Source organism: Hypanus sabinus, chromosome 11 (genome assembly GCF_030144855.1).
Source record: "Hypanus sabinus isolate sHypSab1 chromosome 11, sHypSab1.hap1, whole genome shotgun sequence".
Classification (NCBI taxonomy): domain Eukaryota; kingdom Metazoa; phylum Chordata; class Chondrichthyes; order Myliobatiformes; family Dasyatidae; genus Hypanus; species Hypanus sabinus.
Window position 1 is genome coordinate 73,098,400 of NC_082716.1, and position 22,107 is coordinate 73,120,506.

General features: G+C 40.0%; 1 protein-coding gene across 4 annotated transcripts in view; it reads left to right on the plus strand.

Annotated features, from left to right (window-relative positions):
• Positions 1-22,107, plus strand: part of LOC132402111 (potassium channel subfamily T member 2) — an 884,531-nt gene that overhangs the window by 382,376 nt on the left and 480,048 nt on the right. For all 4 annotated transcript variants that reach the window (XM_059984711.1, XM_059984712.1, XM_059984713.1 and 1 more), the window contains one exon: positions 17,669-17,732. In XM_059984711.1, the coding sequence (XP_059840694.1) occupies positions 17,669-17,732 (64 nt within the window). The remainder of the gene's footprint in view (positions 1-17,668; positions 17,733-22,107) is intronic.

Below are 22,107 nucleotides of genomic sequence, written 5' to 3' on the forward strand. Positions count from 1 at the left end.
GAGCTGGAAAGGTGATTGGCAAAAGGGATACAGAGCTGGGGAAGGGAGCACCAGAGGGAGATGGAGAACAGGCAAAGAGTGATGGGCAGAGAGAGAAAAAAAGGAGGGGAAAAAATAAATCAGGGATGGGGAGAAAAGAGGAGGAGTGACATTTACAGAAGTTAGAAAAATCAATGTTCATGCCATCAGGTTGGAGGCTATCCAGACGGAATATAAGGTGTTGTTCCTCCAACCTGAGAGTTAGATACATTAGGGGCATTAAAGAAATTCTTAGATAGGGCAATGCAGGAGGGAGGAGTTAGTATGATTTTGGAGTAGTTTAAGAGATTGCCATAACATCATGGGCCAAGGGGCCTATACTGTGATGTACAGTTCTATGGATAGGAAGACCCAAAGCCAGGAAAAGATTTGAGGAAAAATGTTGAGAGCTTTAGACAACCTGATTAGGGCCCAGGGTTGTTAGTGACAACAGAGGTGATGATTAAACTGAACTTGAGTTTGGGATTTGGAAATTGTGAACTGTGAGGCTGACTGGGGAGGAATAGAATATTTGAATCTGAGTATAGCAAAGATATGGTTAAGAATTCCAGAAAAGCATGTGATCAGTAGATTAGTTTATTATTGTTACATGCACTGAGGTAGAGTGAAAAACTTGCATTGCATACTACAGATCAATTAACTGCAGCAGTGCTTTGAGGTAGTACAAGGTAAAACCATAACAGAATATAGAATAAAGTGTTACAGAGAAAGTGCAGTACAGGACATAATAAGCTGTAAGTTCATAAGGAGGTAGATTGTGAAGTCAAGAGTCCATTTTATTGTGCTAACCAATCATTCAATGATATAACAGAAAGAAAGAAGCTGTTTTTGAATCTGGCTTTTCAGGGTTTTGTATCTTCTGTGTGATGGGAGGGGAGAAGAAGGAATGTCAGAGGTGGTTGGGTCTTTGGTTATGTAGACTGCTCTAGTGAGGCAGTGGCATGTACACAGAGTCTACAGAGAGAAGGCTAGTTTTCCTGCTGTGTTGAGCTGCATCCACAAACTCTTCAGACTTGGGCTGCGCATTTCCCATGCCAGACTGTAATGTATCAGGCCAGGGTGCTTTCTACGGTAAACATCAGTAAACATTGGTGAAGGTCCAAGAGGACATTACAAATTTCTCTGGCTGGCTAAGGAAGTAAAGCTACTTGTGAGTTTTCTTGGCCATGCTGTTAGTATGGTTGGACTAGGACAGTCTATTGGTGATGTTCACTTCCAGCATTGTGAAGCTCTCAACTGTAGCACCATTGACGTAGACAGGGGCATTGCATTGCCCCCCCTCCCCAACCTTTCTGAAGTCAATGACCAGCTCCTTTTTTTTTAAATATCAGTGAGGGAAAGGTTGTTATCCTGACCTCTATCTCCCTCTGTCCTCCAACTCATCATTACTTGAGTCAAATCAGGTAGAAGCAGAGTTGGTGATGAGTCTGTAAATGAAGCTAATAGAAGGTCCAGAGGTTTAGTTGAGGTTGCAAAGAGTTTGGAATGTCATCAATATAGGCACATCAAGGATGGCTAGTGGTGTATAAAGCTGCAGAACTGAGTTTATACTTGAACTAAAGTCAATGACTTTGGTCTTCTTGTAGGAGCAAGCTGAAAGATTATACAGAGTTGGTGATTTATTAAAATCTGGAATGCACAAGGGAGACTGGCCAAAACTGATCTACCCAAATGTGAATTTTGGTTCAGCTTTAACATTCTCAATTGGCAAAATTGCCTGAAAAATTAAATTTTTTATAGCAGAATAGTGGCTCTACAAAGTCTTTATTAAGTAGCAGACTAGATAGAATGATTATCCACAGCTCTAACAGCAAATCCATTTTCTATTATAACAATGGGTACACTTTATAACACATTAGTGAAGTTTCTGAAACTCGGGTGTTGTCACTGCTGCATTCCATGTCTCTACTTTTGTTTGGGGTTCCCTGTTACCACATTAGCACATTCTATATCTCAATTTATTAATTATTAGCCTCTACAACAGTCCTCCTCTCTTGGCCCTTGGCCTAGAACAGCCAATAGGGCCTTAAGATTAGATCCCTAACAATACTCTTGTTTGGCCAACTAAATGACTATCCCCCTTGCACCTATGCTTTACCTGCACACTAAAATATTAAGTTATTAAAATAATCAACTGTACAACAACTGCGTAAGTCAAATGCAAGGATGGATTTCTAAATTCATATCCCATTTCCAAATACCGACCCAAAAGGAGAGGTTCTCTAGAGCCAATTTGGTAGTATTCTGAAGATCTGTTACTGGTTTCGACAGTGCATCCCATTTCATAGTGACTTCCTTATCCCCTCTCAGATGATCTTTTCCCAATCAGCAGTTAAATATGGAATAAGCAGTCATTCTGTCGCTACATACTTGTGCAGTCTTTTGTCCGTGTCACTACCAGAAATGGCAAACTCCAGCTCGAGATCCAGCATCACCTGTCAGGCAAGCTGTGCTCTGCAATCATTAATTTGATTGAGAGATCACTGTATGCCACATTATAGCCAGTCAGACTACATTATAACTACTTCTTGTAATATGCTCCTGCTGATGTTGCGATGTAGTAAACATTCAACAAAGTATTCAGAAAGTATTCATTTTTCAGGGGGCTATGTGAACAGGGAATAGTTATCATGTCATGCAAAAACACATTCAGTCAAGCTTCTTTATATAATCTCCTCTGGACATGCCCAATGATGCTCCCTTTGTGTAATTCCATTGCACAGACTGGTGGGTTGCTTCAAGATATCTAAGTTCCCTCATGGTATTTTCTGACGTTATGCATTTTTGTAAGTGCATACTTCTGATTGTCACGGAGCTGAGGAATGTGGAGCACTGTTGTGGCATATAGTGGACTCCTCTCATTTTCACAGCCTCCTGGGGTATGGTTAGGCAGAATGAGATCTGAAATGAAGCACACAGGGGTCTTCACCCAGCCAGTTTTTCAGCTCCTTGCCTGTCCTGTGTGAGGCTCTGTGGCCTACTAACTGTGCAATGCTTATCCCAACTACCGACAAGAGCCAGTTAGCATACATATTACAGGCTGCATTTTTACCACAGGATCAGGTGTTAATATTCACTCTATCAATAATCTCATTAGTTATATCCTTTAATGGCTGCAGTAACTGGATAGTTTCTAACTCCCCTTCTGCCCCTATTTTGCTAGCTTGTTCCAAATCAACATAATTTGGTCTTATGATCATCTTCAACCTCTGCTGAAGGTTGCATATCTATTTCTGCTGTATCTGAAGTAATGACTGTGGACACAACTGCTGAATATCTTGCTTCTAACAACTCTGTCAAGCCCCTTTTTACTTTTCTGCTTTTCTGTCCTAAACTTAGTATGAGTAACTTGGCTACAGAGTAAATGTTGGAAGGACAATTTGCATTGTCCCTGCAATAAACAAGGGAGTTGTTAAACAATCAGGTTAAAACTATCTGCAGTTGCCTGCAGCCTGGTTCTAATGTAACCTATCTCTAAGCTTTAACCCTATCCTCCCAGTGTCCTTCTGGCCTTCGGTAAATGTGGTGCTCTTGTGGTAACATGTGATCCTGCAGAGATCAATTCCCAAACAGATCAGCCCTTGTCGCGTTACAGAATAAGTTTCATTGTTGCACTTAAGTGTGAATAGTTTGTTGGTCCCATATCTGAGCATGACAACTATTAACATGGAATTCCCCCTCTTGTGTATGCCTAATCTGCACTGGATGTTCCCTGAGGTTCGTGCATTTTTCAAAAGTCCATTTCAGAGCATTGCATGTTGTCAAATCCCTGATGTGAAACCACATAAAATTGGTGCAACCCACGGCTAGTTTTCTTCATTAGTCCCTCAATTTACAGTCTGCATTTTGTTTGCTATCAAGAGAGACCTCAAAGGAATGACACATCCAATTATATAGATTCTTCAGAGCATAGTTTGTTGGACTCCGTGTTTACTGTTTACAGTGGACATACTGTATTCTGCAGGGTTAAATCATTGCTGCTGAAGCTGTCACTTCAGGTGAAATCAGTATTTCCACTCAGTCCTTTCCTTAGCTTCTTCTAGGGCACACATTCCCCGGGCAAGATGACCATAAATGGTCCCGTCCATCTGTGTTGTCATCCTAGTTTTGCCGGTACAGTCTTAATCGTGACCTTATTCCTGCTCTGGCAAGTTCCTCTTTACCTGGACATACTTGTGCTCCCAGTCTGCACTCTCTCATCAATGACTTCCCATTTTAGATCATACACGCACATGGCCTTCTCCTGTACAAACTGGATGATACACTCTTTACCACTGCAGCTCTTCGGTACTCCATAATCAGATCCTGTGGTATTTGCTAAACCCATCCTATCATTAATATAAAAGTATTAAATCCTGTCCCACGAGCAGTGTTCACTCGTAGTTTCATCAGCCCTGCTGGTAAGATACTAAACCTGAGTTTCTCAACAGGGTTCCGCAAGAAATAATGATTTTTTAAAAAATTGTCTTTTTGAACTCTGTGTGACACTTGATGCCAGTGCTTGTGGTGGGTAGTGACCGAGCAGCCCCGTTAGCTATCTCATTAGAGGTCTTTCATCCTAGTATTGTCATGGTTCTGGTTGGCCGTTCCCCTTTAACACTTCTTTCTCCCTGATCATGCCCCAATTTCAGTCAATTGCTGCTAGTTACCCAATAATCGTACACCTGGCGTTCATCAGAGACTGGGAAATAAATACGAGGACAACTCTATCACAGGTTGCCAGTTTGTTGGTCAATTCTCATGTGATACTTGGTTCCTGTTCTGATTAGAATGGTCAGTTTTAAATTCCACTCTAGTTTCTAGAGTGTTCCTGTGAATCTTGTCTCCTTGTCAAGATCCCTCTGGTTTCCTGCTCTACGTTCAGGTCTATGCCAACCTCCCCAACTGAGTCGACGTGCCAGTGTCCTGCACTTGGGTTCTCCTCTGTCGCCCCTGTGTATTATGGCATTGCATAGTAGGAACATGTTTACTTGGTTGAGTCAATTCTGAGTTTTTGATGTGAAAGAGAGGAAAGCATTGATATTCCCTCCCAAATTACCTCTCTATACCTCCCCTTATGAAAATAGTAAGGCCAGATTTTACAGAATGCTTTGCAAATAAAGAATAGCTGCAGAAACTAGCCTAGTTAGTGTGGATTTTTCATTATATGATCCAACTGAACAAGTCTCTGCAAGGCCCTAGAGAAAAAGTTTTGACTTCAAATGACAAGATTCTTCGATTTAAAAGGAAACTGAATCTTTTGAAAAATCATGTTGCAAAAGGAAATCTTGAAATGTTTCCACTGCTGCTTGGGGTTCAGAGAAAGGATATCAGAAAGTCTCATTCAAAACTACTTGGAAGAAGTTCAGAACAGTATTGAACTGTATGTTTCCTCCCTTTCAACTCAAGTATAATACTGAATGAGAGAGCCTTTCTCTGAATCTTCTGCTCAGCTTGAGAACTTAACTTTGAGAGAAGAGGAAGAACTTGGTGAGCTGCACTCTGATCATGCACTCAAGATGAGGTTTCCCTTCCTGCTCCTGGACAAGTTCTGGATTTCTGTGAAGGAAGAGTATCCTGCCATTCTTAGGAAAGAAATTGACATTTTGCTGCAGTTTTCAACTTCTTACATGCGTAAGCAAGCTTTTTCTTGCTTAACAAGCATCAAGAGCAAGGATAGAAATTGTCTTATTTCCGTTGAAGGTGAAATCTGTGTGCTAACTCAAATCTGACCCAGAATTGAGAATTTTTGCAGCAAAAAGCAAGCATAGGTTTCACATGCTAGGCCTAGATTTGAGCCTGATCATGTGACTTAGTAAGAAAATGTTTTTTTGTTGTCTTCTATAAAATTGTGTCTTAAGCTATATTTTTATTCATATTGCTTTTGCTTTTTAGTAACTTCACTTTTCAACAATGTCAATAATTTTTTGTAAATGGCATTGAACAAAATCAATTTACAACCTTTATTTAAATTAACTCTACCAAGCCTATGTTTAGAAAATTAAATACTATTTTAGCTTAAGTTAGTTATTTAACAGAAATTTGAGTTTTTAAAATTTATGAAAAGGGAAGAAAGAGATTAATTTCAAGAAAGGTAAGCTAAGGTTAACTACCTGTTTTTACCAAGAAAGGTTGGCTAAAAATTCAATCTCCACTCAAAAGAAGATTGATAGTTATTTTTGTGTTGTTGTATCTACTACTTGCTGATCATGTCAATGTACTATGAGCTGTAGATATAATAATTTTTATACAAAGGTTCCCTGAGACCTGAAAATTATTTCAAGAGTTCCTTCAGGTCAAAAAATTTGGGAAAGGCTGTGTTACAAGGACGTGGCAGTGGAATGAACCCAAGTGCTGAAACGGGCGCGGAGGCAGAGTAGGGAGGCATTATGGTAGCAAGTGTGGAATTGGTGCCAAGGTAGTCTTTACCCGGAGTCTTGGTTTTAGTAGAGAATTCAGGAATGATGCTAGACTCGAACTGATAGTTCTAAGAACCATGGAATGAGATTACTCGTACATGAGTCAATTAACAAACTGGCAGCTCCTAGTTGTGGTCAGAGGATTTTTATAATGCATTTGCTGATGGAACATGGGTGTTTGTAGTTACTGGAACCTGGGAATGATTGGGAACTAAATGTGGTGATTGAGGCCCAATTCCTGAGGGAAAATAGCCAGGTGGGTGATTGCCAGAAGGGATCGTGACAGGCTACCCTAGATCAACTTCCCTGGCCTCCATTAGGGCATCCATTATGCACCTTTTTAGGATGTAGTTCCATCTCTCAACCATGCCAGAACTGAGTTCCGTATGAAATGTAAAAATTCTTCTTGACCCCTAACAACATGCTAGCTCTCCTTAGCACCTTTTAAGTGAAGTGTATCCCTTGATCCAAATCAAGGATTCCGCACCTGGTTATTACCTCTTCAGCTAGCACATAGGCTACCATCTCAGCAAAGAACACTTTCCCCCAACCTGGTGAAGTGAAAAATGAATAATAAAACAATACCATTTACCTATGGACTGGTGTAATGCTCCTGTGAGGTCAATCTGAAGTTGCTCCTGTGGACCTCTGGGCTGTTGCTGACACCCTGGTTAGATTGTAACTTTTTTCTGGCTCACATGTTATGCATTATTGGCAGAATTTAGTAATATCTCACCACTTCCCAGGTCACCAACAGTATCTTTCTAGCTGAGTCCTAATCTTATCCCACCCTATATGAACTAAACCATGGTAGGTTTTTTACAATGTATATCTGATCCACTCTAGGCTACCAAATATTAATTTTCTTGCCACATTCCATCATCCTTTGCACCACTCCTACTTGTTCGCAAATCCACTTTTCCTTTGATGACAAACCCTTTTGTTTCACCTTAAACCTTCTTCACCTCCCTGACCATCACTACCTCCTGATTCCTCCATAATTACTTGATCAGCAAATGCATCTTCCCTTTCTTCAGGGGTGTTTACCCTTCCACACACCACCTTTATGACTTCTGCTTCCCGGGTCAGCTTAGAATCAGAATCAGGTTTATTATCATTGGCATGAGATGTGAAATTTGTTAACTAAGCAACTGCAGTTCAATGCAATACATAATCTAGCAGAGGGAGAAAAACTGATAATAATAAAATATGATAATAAATAAATAAGCAAATCAATTACACATTGAATATTTTTTTAAAAAAATGTGCAAAAACAAAAATACTGTACATTAAGAAAAGTGAGGTAGTGTGGCAGAGGGGAAAAAGCTGTTCCTGAATTGCTGAGTGTATGCCTTCAGGCTTCTGTATCTCCTACCTGATGGCAACCATGAGAAAAGCAGCTTTAGCTAACTCTTTCTCCATTTCTTAATGTTGTATTTGTCCTCCTCATGGGGGTTACACACACCTTCTTGCTCAAATTGCCTTGCAATCATGTACAACTCCAAAACTATGTACTGTCTATAAAGATATTCACCTATGTCCTTTACCTAATTTCAGGACCTCTGTTAGCACTTTAAGTTCTTCCACTTGTGTTGACCTGTAGGCTTGGGTGTTTTCCTCCTCTCATTATGCCCTCCTTTATCCACAACAGCCCATTGCATTTGTGGAGTACTGACAAGATACTTTCTGTATCTGTCCACCAACAAGGTCAACACACCAAAAGTTCAAAGTAAATTTCTTGTCAAAGTCAAATGTCACCATATATGACCTGAGATTCATTTTCTTGAGAGCATACTCAATAAATCCTTAATAGAATATTAACTATAACAGAATCAATGAAAGACTGTACCAACTTGGGCATTTAACCAGTGTGCAAAAGACATCAAACAGTGCAAAAACAAAAAAGAACTAATAGTAATAAATAAACGAGCAACAACTATCGAGAACATGTGGTGCAGAGTCCTTGGAAGTGAATTCAAAGGTCGTGGAAACATTCCAGTGATGGGACGAATGAAGTTGCCCCCTTTTGTTACAAGAGCCTGATAGTTGAGAGATAGTAACTGTTATTGAACCTGGTAGTTTGAATCCTGAGGCTCATGTATGTTCTTCCTGATGACAGCCAAGACAACAACCAAGCTTGTTTGGTGATCAGTACCTTGTGGTGAGTGAACAATAATGTTGTTACTATTATTACAGCCTTTTCATATTTGCTCTTCTGTTGTTCCTTCCACCAAGTAACGTGCTCAGGAATTGTTCCATCCAGATTTGTTATCATTTGGTATCAACTCTGGGTCTGCAGGAGAGATGCTCACACTTCTTCTCCAGCATTTTTGATTTCCCCCATGGCCATGCCTTACAGTGTCTGCATACCTTAGTGCCTGCGATTCTTACTACCTGAAGCTGTTTATCAAATAAATTTGGCCAGTTAATTGATTCCTCAAATCAGTTGCAAACCATAACCACCTGAATTCCAGCTGCCAGTTACTTAGTCATCCCAACCTCATGTTCCCCAACACCAAACTCCTCATGCTCCAAGATCTCTTTTTACTACAACTTACAGTCACTGTCAGCTATGAGGTTATCCCATGACCGAACAGGATGGAATCTCAGTCATGCCTACCCACCCAAGAGCCTCATAGTCAGTTGCGACCCAGTGGAGTAATCTGCTGATTACGCCGATTGTAGGAGCAAACTGAAAGATCACACGGTTGTTGTTCAAATAACAGACAATTTATTAAAAACTGGTGTGCACCAGGAGATCATCCAAATCTAATATGCAGTACTTGAGCACTGAATTCCATGCCTGGGGTTCCCTGTTACAACATTAGCACAATCTACATCACTGTTTACTAATTATTAGCCCTCAAAAATTTTCCCCTATAATACTTAATATTTGAATGGAGTTATGTTATCTAATTTTGGACCAACAAGATAGGAAATCAGACTGGTAACAGCGGTGTTAACAAGGGGTCTGGTATTCTCTGTCAAAACCTAAATTTGGACATGTTTTTGGTGGATGTGACAAAGATTTGGGATTCCCTGGGTCTAGAAATCCATTGGGTAGAAAATCATCTTTGCACAAAACAAATGTTACTGGATCACCTGCTGTTTTATCAGTGATTGAACTGAAAACTCTTGTTCTGTGCCTTTGTTACCTACAGCTGAGCTGCAACAATTTCTGTCACCTGCCTTGAAAATCCAATACATTAGTCGAGCACAATCATCCCCATCCATTTGCTAAGCTACAGTGACTTGGTGGTCTTTGTTTTTGGCTTTGATCCTGATTCACAGTGCTACTTGGACTTACCTTTGGATTTAGTATGTCTTATCTTTTTGAAGACTGCAGCTTGGGGAGGAGGGGGTATGTGAGGGCTGCAGGATGTTGGAGTCGATATCCTTTTGTATCAGATTTCCATCTGACAGTGACTGCCTTGCCATATCTGAACAAGGATCTGAATCTTTCCCTTACACTGATGCTGCTTCAATGCATTTCCGAATAATGCCTGCGCAGAAGGTGAGCATGGCAATTTGGTAAATTAACAACATGCATTCTGAATCCACAGGGCATTACTGGAATAAAACAAATTGCTCTTCTGTGTTGCAGAAGGCAATCATGATTTTTTTATACTCGACGCCTGGAGAAGCTTCGTAAAACAATTACTTTACTGGGATGTGTTTTGTATTTTGTCTAGACAAACCTGCACTTACATGAAAACTTCAAGAACAGCACACAATTGTCTGCCAAGACGATTTTTCTGACCAAATAGAGGTTTGAAACTTTCCCATTCACTATGCAACTTCAAACACCAGCATATGCTTAAACAGCAATTGAAGACAAACAGATTCCAGGAAAATTTTAGAGTTGCTATCGCTGAGAACATTATATTTTCACCAAATGAACTGATGGGGATTTGCAACGTAATTTGCATCTCAAAATTAGAACCCAGAGCACCTTCCCAGAAAATGCATCCTCAAGTTTTGAAATTGACAACCACAAATGCTTATATGCAAGCCAATATCTTAACAGGTAGCCATGATACTGGGAAATACTGATTACCTAATTCATAAGCATTTCTTTCATACAACTACATAATAGTTGCTGCTGGGTTAGAAAATAATTCCAATAATTATGCATTGTCTTGGTATTGGATCAAATCATCCATTTCAATGACTGCTGTCAAGTCCAGGACCTTCAGATAGGCAGCATCCTTTATCTTGAAAGAAGTATGTGAAATTCAAAATTATCCTGTTGTTATCTGTATATTAGATGATCTAATAGTATTTAATAAACAAATTAGCAAGGTGTAGCTTATGATAAATTCTAGATTTATTGTGGATTCAGTACTCATAATGTATTCCCACACTTTACTCAATCGAGTTTCTGTTTGTTGATTCCACCAAAAGAAACATTCCTGATGCCTATTTTTCTTTAATTTATATTGGTTATTTCCTGATTTCCTCTTCAATTTCTCTTTCTCAATACAAAAAAAATCCACCAAGTACACAAACAATTCTTGCAAATTAAAGCACTTACATTTACACCCCACTAACATTCTGAAAGAAAGTGTTATTGCTAAGGCATCAAGCTGATCATTGTGTCTAAATCCAGGTATGTAGTTAAAACTTTGAAGACATTTATTAGAAAGTTTCTGTGGAGAATGGTTACATATGCATGAAAAGACTGTTGAAAATTGTGTCTCCTTTTACAAAAGAGGCAATTGAGGATCAGAGGTGTTCATGATAATGTTCACAATGTATTTTCATAGAGTGAGTGGAAATAGTTTCCAATATCATAATCAAGTAGCATCAAGTAACCAAAAAGGCAAAAGAAACCAGAGAGAAAACTTTTACTTCATGTGCAATACGTGGGAAGAATTTCAAAAGCTTCCAAACGAGAGGCAAGTAGTCCAGATTTTCAAAGAAGTGATGGGTGGTCTGTCCCAAAGAGCCAGCATTTCCAAGATTGCTGTAGAGGCAAGTGCTGAACTTACTGCTGACTGCTCATATGTTAGTCTGGTAGTGCAGCATGAAGTTGTGGCAGTTTTCCAACACTTATGCTGGGGAATCCTATCAAACTTAGAGATGAACAGCTGTGTGGGGACTGTAGTGGTGTTCTTTTTAGATCTTTAACTACCGTAGATTCCGGACTATAGAGCGCACCTGATTAAAAGCCGCAGACTCTAATTTTAGAAAGAAAATCAATTTTGTACTTGTACAGGCTGCACCGGATTTTAAGCTGCAGGTGTCCCACGTTGTAATATGAGATATTTACACAGAAAGATATTACACGTGAGGATTTTTTAACTTTTAATTAAATCCGTATGGTAACATAAACAAATACATATAGCAAATGCTTTTTTTTCGAACAGTGCCTGTAACACAGCTACTTTTAAATATACATACTTATCGGTAACACACAAATTACGTTGCATATTCTTTTTTACTGAACAGTGCACGAACAACATTCCAATATCTCCTAACGACTGGTAAAAAAAATATATATACTGCAGCCTACCAGGAAAAGTTATTGATCGCCTTCTTCATCTTCCTCCTGTGCACTAAAACCATCAAAGTCCTCTTCTTCAGTGTCCGAATTGAACAACCTCAGGATCTCGTCACTCACTTCAGTCTCTTCATTGTCGCTCTCACTTGAGCGCACGCGGTCCTCTTCATCACGCAGCAGTCCAGCCTTTCGAAACCTGTTGGTGACGGTGGATGTTGTGACACGGCTCCACGCATTTAGGATCCACTGGCAGACTTGAGTTAAAGATGCTTTTCGCATGCGTCCTGTTTTGGTAAAGGATTTCTCGCCGCTCGTCATCCAAGTCTCCCACTCAACGCGCAGCGCCACTTTAAATGCCCGGTTCACGCTGATGTCCAGTGGCTGCAAATACTTCGTGGTGCCCCCAGGAATCACAGCTGGAATTGAGTTTGTACTCTTGATGGCAGCTTTCACTGAATCTGTTATATGGGCCCTCATGCTGTCCATAACGAGCAATGCTTTTTCTCTGTGAAAAAATCCCCCTGGTCGCTTGGCGTAGCACTCTCTCAGCCAATCCTTCATTAGACTCTCCGTCATCCAACAATTTCTTATTGACTTTCACCATGATTTCTTTTGGGAATTTTTCCTTTGGCATTGTCAGCCGCTTAAAAATCACCATCGGTGGAAGCTTTAGTCCGGATGCTGTGCAGCTCAGAACACAAGTAAAATGCGTTCTCTCATGGCCACTTGTTTTCAGTGTGATGGACGAGTCACCTTTTTTATTAACAGTCCGAGTGAGAGGCAGGTCAAACGTCAAAGGTACTTCATCCATATTTATGATATCATCTGGCCCGATGGAATTCTCCGCTATCTTTGTTTGAGTGAATGTGCGGAAGTTAGCAAGTTTTTCCTCGTGGTCAGGAGGGAGCTGCTGACACAGAGTCGTGCGTACCCCGACGGACAGGCCTTCTCGTCTCATAAATCTAAAACACCACGATGGCCCACCTCTAAAATCTTCGATTTTCATTTTGGTGGCGATTGCTTTAGCCTTCAGTCTGATCTGCGTGGCCGCCTGCTCTCTGTGTGTTAACCCAGTCTTCAAGAAAGTTTTCAAGTTCGGGCCATCTGCTATGATTACCTCTGAAAGCTTTTGTCGTCTTTTTGCATTGACTCAGTTCTTCACGCTTGCGTCTCCACCGTCTCACCATCGATTCATTTATGCCAAGATTACGTGCAGCAGCTCGATTTCCTTCTTCAACCGCCAGATTGATCGCCTTTAACCTAAAAGCTGCATCATATGCTTTTCTTCGAGTGTTTTCCATGTTGATGAGGGTGAGTACAAATGACTGATTTACAATAATTTAATTGTGAAAGTGCACTTGATTTATCGTACAATTTCATTGGACCTCTGTGAACTACTCATCAATTTTATTGGTCTACTGTTACGAGGCAAAATGTTTTTGGCGGCATGAAAAAAAACATGCATTAGCCGCACCGCAGTATAGGCCGCAGTGTTGCTGCAGTGTTCAAAGCATGGGAAAAAAGTAGTGGCTTATAGTCCGGAATTTACGGTACTTAATTTCATGTGAATGTTTCTGGTATTTTTGATATATTCTTAAAATTTTGAGATGATTCTTAAAGCATTTAATAATTTAATTATTTTGTTATTTTTAGAATGTTGTTGAGTTTTTCCAAATGACAGAAATATTTGGTTTCCTTGAAGCTTTATTTGTGGCTGGCCATTAGTCTCTTCAACATCTAACCCAAGTCAACATAGAACATGGACACCTACAGCACATTACAGCCCTTCCAGTCCACAATGTTTTGCCGACCATGTAACCTACTATAGAAACTGCCTAGAATTTCCCTACCGCATAGCCCTCTATTTTCCTAAGCTCCATGTGCCTATCTAAGAGTGGCTTAGAAGACTCAATTGTATCCACCTTTACCACCATTGCTGCCAGTGAATTCCACCCTCTGTGCTCTGTGTGAAAACTTGCCCTTGTACCGACTTCCAAGCACCTTAGAACTATGCCCCCGGTGTTAGCCATTCCAGCCCTGAGAGATGCCTCTGGCTATCCAAATGATCAATGCCCCTCATCATCTTATACACTTCTATCAGGATACCCCTTATTTTCTGTCATTCCACAGGGAAAAGGCCAAGTTCATTCACTTATTCTCATAAGGCATGCTCTCCAGTCCAGGCAGCATCCTCGTAAATCTCCTCTGCACTCTCTCTTATTGTATCCATATCCTTCCTGTAGTGAGGTGACCAGAACTGAACCAATAGGTCTAACTAAGGTCTTGTATAGCTTTAACATTGCTTCACGGCTCTTGAACTCAATCCCACGGATGATGAAGGCCAACACACCACATACCTTCTTAGTAACACTATCAACCAGTGCAGCAGCTTTGAGTGTCCTAATGACACGGACCTCAAGATCTCGCTGTTCCTCCACACCGCCAAGGTCTTAATTTAATATTATATTTTGTTTTCAAATTAGACCTACCAAAATGAACCACTTCCAACTTATCTGGGTTGAAGTTCATCTGCCACTTCTCAGCCCAGTTCTGCATCCTGTCAATGTCCCACTGTAACCTCCAACAACCCTGCAGACTATCCACAACATGCCAACTTTTATGCCATCAGCACACTTACTAACCCACACTTCTGCTTCCTCATCCAGGTCATTTATAAAAATCACAAAGAAGAAGGGTCCCAGAACAGATCCCTGCAGAACACCATTGGTCATTGTCCTCCGCGCAGAATACCAGCCATCTACAACCACCCTTTACCTTCTATGGGCAAGCCAATTCTGGAACCACAAAGCAGAGTCTCATTGGATCCCATGCCTCCTTACTTTATGAAGGAGCCTTGCAAGGGGAACCTTATAAAATGCCTTACTGAAATCCATATGCACTATCTATCTTCATCAATATATTTTGTTGCATCCTCAGAGAGTTTAACCAGGCTCGTAAGCCATGACCTGCCCTTGACAAAGCCATACTGACTATACCTAATCTGATTATGCTTCTCCAAATGCTCATAAATCCTGCCTCTCGGGATCTTCTCCAACAAATTGCCTATCACTGAAGTAAAACTCAATGGTTTGTAATTTCCTAGGTTATCTCTACTCCCTTTCTTGAATAAGGTCGATTTTATTTCTTGCTTAATATTAGTAAATGTAGATACAACAAAAATGAACTCTGAAATTCTGTAATACTTTTGTCTTCCATGTCTACTTTTGGAACAATCTCCAAAACAGCTCAGCAGATATCCAGATCTTTAACTTATATTTGATGAAGGATAAATGAGAAAGATATCTCATTAAAAATGTTGAAGTTGAAATAATAAAGCATTCAGACATGGGGGAAGAGAAAATAGACTGGATATTTCCATTGTATAGTCAACGCAGAAGGGAAACTGTTAATGTGCAACTAAGTAATATTGCTACACTCTGTTGACCTGCAAACCACCAGTGGGGATCTATGAATGCTACATGGATATATCATTCATTGGTTAATTCTGGTAAGGTGGCAGCACACTCAACCGCAATGGTTTCTACGAGACCAACAAAAGGTGTTATTATCTTTTTATGAAACCCCTTTTCACCAGGTATTTCTGGAAATGTGGCTCCGTTGCCCTTCACTGACAGCCACTGGATTCCACAATGAGAAACCCACTTTTCTCAGGCTCCTTACATCTAGTGTGTATTTGACTTTGGTCCTGCCAAACCCATCACCCACACAAACCCCGGCTTGTGTGAATGTTCTGTGATTTACTGCCCCCTGCAATTACCCATCGGCAAGAAATGACAGACCGTACACTGCATACGATTATAAAGAAAGTATATATATGAACGTTAACTAAAGAATTAAAGAACAGGAAGAAAAAAACTAAACGGGCCCATTATAATTAAACAGTCAATTGTGCACATAAGTTGGAGCTCATCTTGGAGTTGTCTGTAACTCAAATGCTGGAGCGTTGGTCTGCATGAAAGCATGCACCATCTTCCAAATGTTGCACGAAATACATCTCGAACAAATAAGCTCTCCCATGGATTATTAGTCCTTCCTCCTAGAAGCCATTCATCTGCAGAAAGCACCTTCTGCAACAGGAATGGCATCTTAAGCCATCCTCCTTCCTGTCTTCACCCAGTTCCAGCCAAAAAAGACCTTGACCCACCACAGTGTCCCGCACAAAACCTCTCCGCCCAATGTTTTCTAGAACTTTCTCCAAATTCCACCATCCTGATTGGCTGACAGCACCTTCCTAAGTTGAACAACAAAGCCCCTTAACTCAATTCAAACCAAAAGGGCTGAAAGCAGAACAGACTGCTCTTACACAACAGCTAAAATGAAATACCGCAGCATTGCAGTAAAATTCTTAATCAGGGTGTTAGGTTTAAGCATTTTTTTAAAATTGCAAGATCCTGCTGGACAGTAAGAACTTAAAGTATTGCAAGTCTACTCCATCAGTGAGTTTCTCATTGGCAGAGAAACTGGAGGAGCTGAAGGTGTTGCCTTCATCAGAGAGGTGTTGGTGCGTAAAGGTAGTGTACAGTCGAAGTCGAACAGCTAGTGATCTTCTTAGTCGCATTTCTTGTAAGACCCTGTTGGACGTTGTTAATGTTGAATGCTGCAAGTCCGATTATATGCTTTATTAGTAGTTGGCAGAGCAGCTGTGTGGCCTTGGTCATAGCAAAGACTAGGCCTCAAGCCACAGTGTTACCTGTTTACAGCTGCCCAAAAGAACCAGTAGTGTCAGTGGCATCCATGCTAGAGTCGGTGCTGGCCCCCTGTGTTCCCTTGGCAGAAGACAATACATATTGTGTTTGACTGCACACTCTGGCAACATATGTGGACTCAGGGACTTGGGGCTATATTTTAATTGTGTTACTGTATCTTACTGCTATCTTATATATGCTATATGTACCTTGTGCTGTGTGTGACCATTGGTACTGTGTTTTGCACCTTGGCCCTGGAGTAATGCTCTTTCATTTGTCTGTATTCATGGATATTCATGTAGGGTTGAATGACAACTAAAATTGAACTTGATCTTGAATTATGTCCTTACCCCTTTTATTTCCTGATTGTAAGTACAGTATTAATGTTAGCAACTCATTTGCAATCAGTATCTCTTCATGTGGGAAATATGTTTTTTCTATACTAGAAGATAATCATGATTGACATTAATTGCTATATCATATATATAAGTTGAAAACAGATTGGGAACTTCCTTTGAACTAATAAGTTGAGTCATCCAGGAAATAATATAATGAAAGGAGTGATTTCCATGTTGAATTGAAAGCTGAAACCCATATAAATTTTGCTGGCAAGCTTTATAACACTGACTGAAATCCACTTATATATTATTGTATATACGAATCACTTCAAAATTTGTTACTTTTTATGTATACTGATTGAAGTTGAAATTGAAAGTAGCATTGGACAGATAGATGATTTTTTCACTTGACATCCATGGGGTTTATTATCTCTGTACTGTTCAACGTACAAAGTACATTTGTTATCAAAGTATATATTTGTCACTATATCTTTCTCTGGGATTCATTTTCTTGTGGATGTACTCGAGAAATCCTTAATAGAATAATAACCATAATAGAATCAATGAAAGACCGCACTACTTGGTGAATGTATTTGCAAATGTATCATGAATGTATTAATGTTTCTCAAATATTTGCCTTTCTTTTTCTCCATAAATCCTGCCTTCCTTTACAATGTGATTCAGAATGGATGATGCTGAAGCTTGCTTTATCCTTAGCAGTCGCTATGAAGTTGACAGGACAGCTGCTGTAAGTTGTGTTACTTTCAGAGAAATATCTACTACATAGTTTCCAAAAGGAAAAAAAGGTTATGTGTTAGAATGGTGTAAATTAACTGGAATATATAAATTTTCAGTTGGTGTCGACTTTTTCAGCCAAATGGCCCCATTACTGCCAGCCTCAGATAAATTCCCTACCTATTGTAATTCAGGATATAGTACAACAGAACCCAGACCAGGAAAAGTATTTATTTCCTGCAATATAATCTGATAACTGGGATATCTTCATTTTCCTGTCAAATAAGAACTGAGTTATATATGAACATTTTAACAATTGTGATAGAAAGTCCAAATTAATTCCTAAATGATTTCTCAAAGTTCATATGTAAAGTCTGAGAACTGCTCTCTGACTTGTAACTGTTTATCAACCTCTATCTTGCACCATTTATTGACAGAGAAAACAGATGGAAATGATCTGTCATCCAATTGGAAGTAGTTACGATCAGCTTGTGAAAATTTAGGTTTTGATATTCTATGCCTCCCTTTCAGGGAAGCAAATCTTCTACATTTACCAGCTTTCAAAATAACCCAATATGATCTTGCCAATTGTGGAAATGAAGATAAAGTTAACTTCAGCCATTAGTTATATAACCATATAACAATTACAGCACAGAAACAGGCCATCTCGGCCCTTCTAGTCTGTGCCGACACTTACATTCACCTAGTCCCACTGGCCCGCACTCAGCCCATAACCCTCCATTCCTTTCCTATCCATATACCTATCCAATTTTGTTTGTACTTTAAATGACAATAACAAACCTGCCTCTACCACTTCTACTGGAAACTCATTCCACACAGCTACCACTCTCTGAGTAAAGAAATTCTCCCTCGTGTTATCCTTAAACTTTTGCCCCCAACTCTCAAATCATGTCCTCTTATTTGAATCTTCCCTACTCTCAATGGAAAAAGCCTATCAATGTCAACTTGATCTATCCCCCTCATTATTTTAAATACCTCTATCAAGTCCCCCCTCAACCTTCTACGCTCCAAAGAATAAAGACCTAACTTGTTCAACCTTTCCCTGTAACTTAGGAACTTAGGTGCTGAAACCCAGGTAACATTCTAGTAAATCCTCACTGTACTCTCTCTATTTTGTTGATATCCTTCCTATAATTCGGTGACCAGAACTGTACACAATACTCCAAATTCGGCCTTACCAATGCCTTGTACAATTTTAACATTACATCCCAACTCCTATATTCAATGCTCTGATTTATAAAGGCCAGCATACCAAAAGCTTTCTTCGCCACCCTATCCACATGAGATTCCACCTTCAGGGAACTATGCACCATTATTCCTAGATCACTCTGTTCCACTGCATTCTTCAATGCCCTACCATTTACGATGTATTTCCTATTTGGATTATTCCTACCAAAATGTAGCACCTTACACTTATCAGCATTAAACTCCATCTGCCATTGTTCAGCCCACTCTTCTAACCGGCATAAATCTCCCTGCAAGCTTTGAAAACCTGCTTCATTATGCACAACACCACCTACCTTGGTATCATCTGCATACTTACTAATCTAATTTACCACCCCATCATCCAGATCATAATGTATATAACAAATAACATTGTACCCAATACAGATCCCTGAGGCACATCACTAGTCACCGGCCTCCAAACTGACAAACAGTTATCCACCACTACTCTCTGGCATCTCCCATCTAGCCACTGTTGAATCTATTTTACTACTTCAATATTAATACCTAACGATTGAACCTTCCTAACTAACCTATCATGTGGAACCTTGTCAAAGGCCTTACTGAAGTCCATATAGACAACATCCACTGCTTTACCCTCGTCAACTTTCCTCATAACCTCTTCAAAAAATTCAATAAGATTTGTCAAACATGACCTTCCATGCACAAATCCATGCTGACTATTCCTAATCAGACCCTGTCTATCCAGATAATTATATATACCATCTCTAAAAATACTTTCCATAAATTTACCCACCACTGATGTCAAACTGCCAGGCCTATAATTGCTAGGTTTACTCTTAGAACCCTTTTCGAACAATGGAACCACATGAGCAATACGCCAATCCTCTGGCACTATCCCCATTTCTAACGGCATTTGAAATATTTCTGTCAGAGCCCCTGCTATTTCTACACCAACTTCTCTCAAGGTCCTAGGGAATATCCTGTCAGGACATGGAGATTTATCCACTTTGATATTCCTTAAACGTGCCAGTACTTCCTCCTCTTTAATTGTCATAGTTTCCATAACTTTCCTACTTGTTTCCCTTACCTTACACAATCCAATATCCTTCTCTTTAGTGAATACCGAAGAAAAGAAATTGTTCAAAATCTCCCCCATCTCTTTCGGCTCCACACATAGCTGTCCATTCTGATTCTCTAAGGGACCAAGTTTATCCCTCGCTATCCTTTTGCTGTTAATATAACTGTAGAAACCCTTCGGATTTATTTTCACCTTACTTGCCAAAGCAACCTCGTATCTTCTTTTAGCTTTTCTAATTTCTTTCTTAAGATTCTTTTTACATTCTTTATATTCCTCGAGCACCTCATTCACTCCATGCTGCCTATATTTATTATAGATCTCCCTCTTTCTCTGAACCAAGTTTCCAATATCCCTTGAAAACCATGGCGCTCTGAAACTTTTAACTTTTTCTTTCAACCTAACAGGAACATAAAGATTCTGTACCCTCAGAATTTCACCTTTAAATGACCTCCATTTGTCTATTACATCCTTCCCATAAAACAAGTTGTCCCAATCCACTCCTTGTAAGTCCTTTCGCATCTCCTCAAAGTTAGCCTTTCTCCAATCAAGATTCTCAACCCTGGGTCCAGTCCTATCCTCCATAATTATATTGAAACAAATGGTATTGTGATCACTGGACCCGAAGTGCTCCCCAACACATACCTCCATCATCTGACCTATCTCATTCCTTAAAAGGAGATCCAACACTGCCCCTTCTCTAGTCGGTAACTCTATGTATTGCTGCAAAAAACTATCCTGCACACATTTTACAAACTCAAAACCATCCAGCCCTTTTACAGAATGGGTTTCCCAGTCTATGTGTGGAAAATTAAAATCTCCCACAATCACAATCTTGTGCTTACTACAACTATCTGCTATCTCCTTACAAATTTGCTCTTCTGATTCCCACTCCCCATTAGGTGGTCTATAATACACCCCTATAAGTGTTACTACACTTTTCCCATTCCTCAATTCCAGCCAAATAGCCCCCCTAGATGAGCCCTCTAATCTATCCTGCCAAAGCACCGCTGTAATATTTTCTTGGACAAGCAATGCAACACCTCCTCCTCTTGCCCCTCTGATTCTTTCACACCTGAAGCAACGAAATCCAGGAATATTTAGTTGCCAATCACACCCCTCCTGCAACCATTTTTCACTAATAGCTACAACATCATATTTCCATGTATCAATCCATGCTGTAAGCTCATTCACCTTTCTTACAATGCTCCTAGCATTAAAATAGATGCATTAAAGAAACTTTCCACCTCTTCCTCTCTGTTTATCCCTAATGATGCGATCAACTTTATTATCTTTTTCTTCCTTCTCCCCTACATCTTCGGTCTGAGTGTTCTCCTTTTCTATCACCTGCCTATCCTCTCTCACACACTGCCTACTAGCTTTCTGTATTTGTGAACTAACCTCCTTTCCCCTAGTCTCTTCAAATTGATTCCCAACCCCCAACCATTCTAGTTTAAAGTCTCCCCAGTAGCCTTAGCAAATCTCCCTGCCAGGATATTAGTACCTCTAGGATTCAAGTGTAACCTGTCCTTTTTGTACAGGTCACATCTGTCCCAAAAGAGGTCCTAATGATGCAGAAACCTGAATCCCTGCCCCCTGCTCCAATCCCTCAGCCACACATTTATCCTCCACCTAATTCCATTCCTACTCTCACTGTCGTGTGGCACAGGCAGTAATCCTGAGATTACTACCTTTGTGTTCCTTCTTAACTGCCTTCCTAACACCCTATATTCTCCTTTCAGGACCTCTTCCCTTTTCCTACCTATGTTGATACAAATTAGACCAATATCAATATCCAGTATTGTTTTCATGGCAGTTCTCCCCAAACATAGTTGAGAAATTTGGGTTTTACTTTTTTTTTCTCTTGTTATTTCAATAATTTCAGTTAATAGGCAAAAGAATGTTCTTCTGCTGAGAAATGGAGATGAGAGGTAAAGAGAGTTAAAAAAAAAAAGGAAAGAGTAAAAACAGGCCAATAAGGACGAATTCAGGTGTAGTGTTGCATGTTTTACCTGAGGTGGGTGATGGGGTTACATCCATACAGATGAAAATGGCATCCAGTTTATCCATGGCCCCTATCTGAAGAAGGTGGTAACCTGCTCAG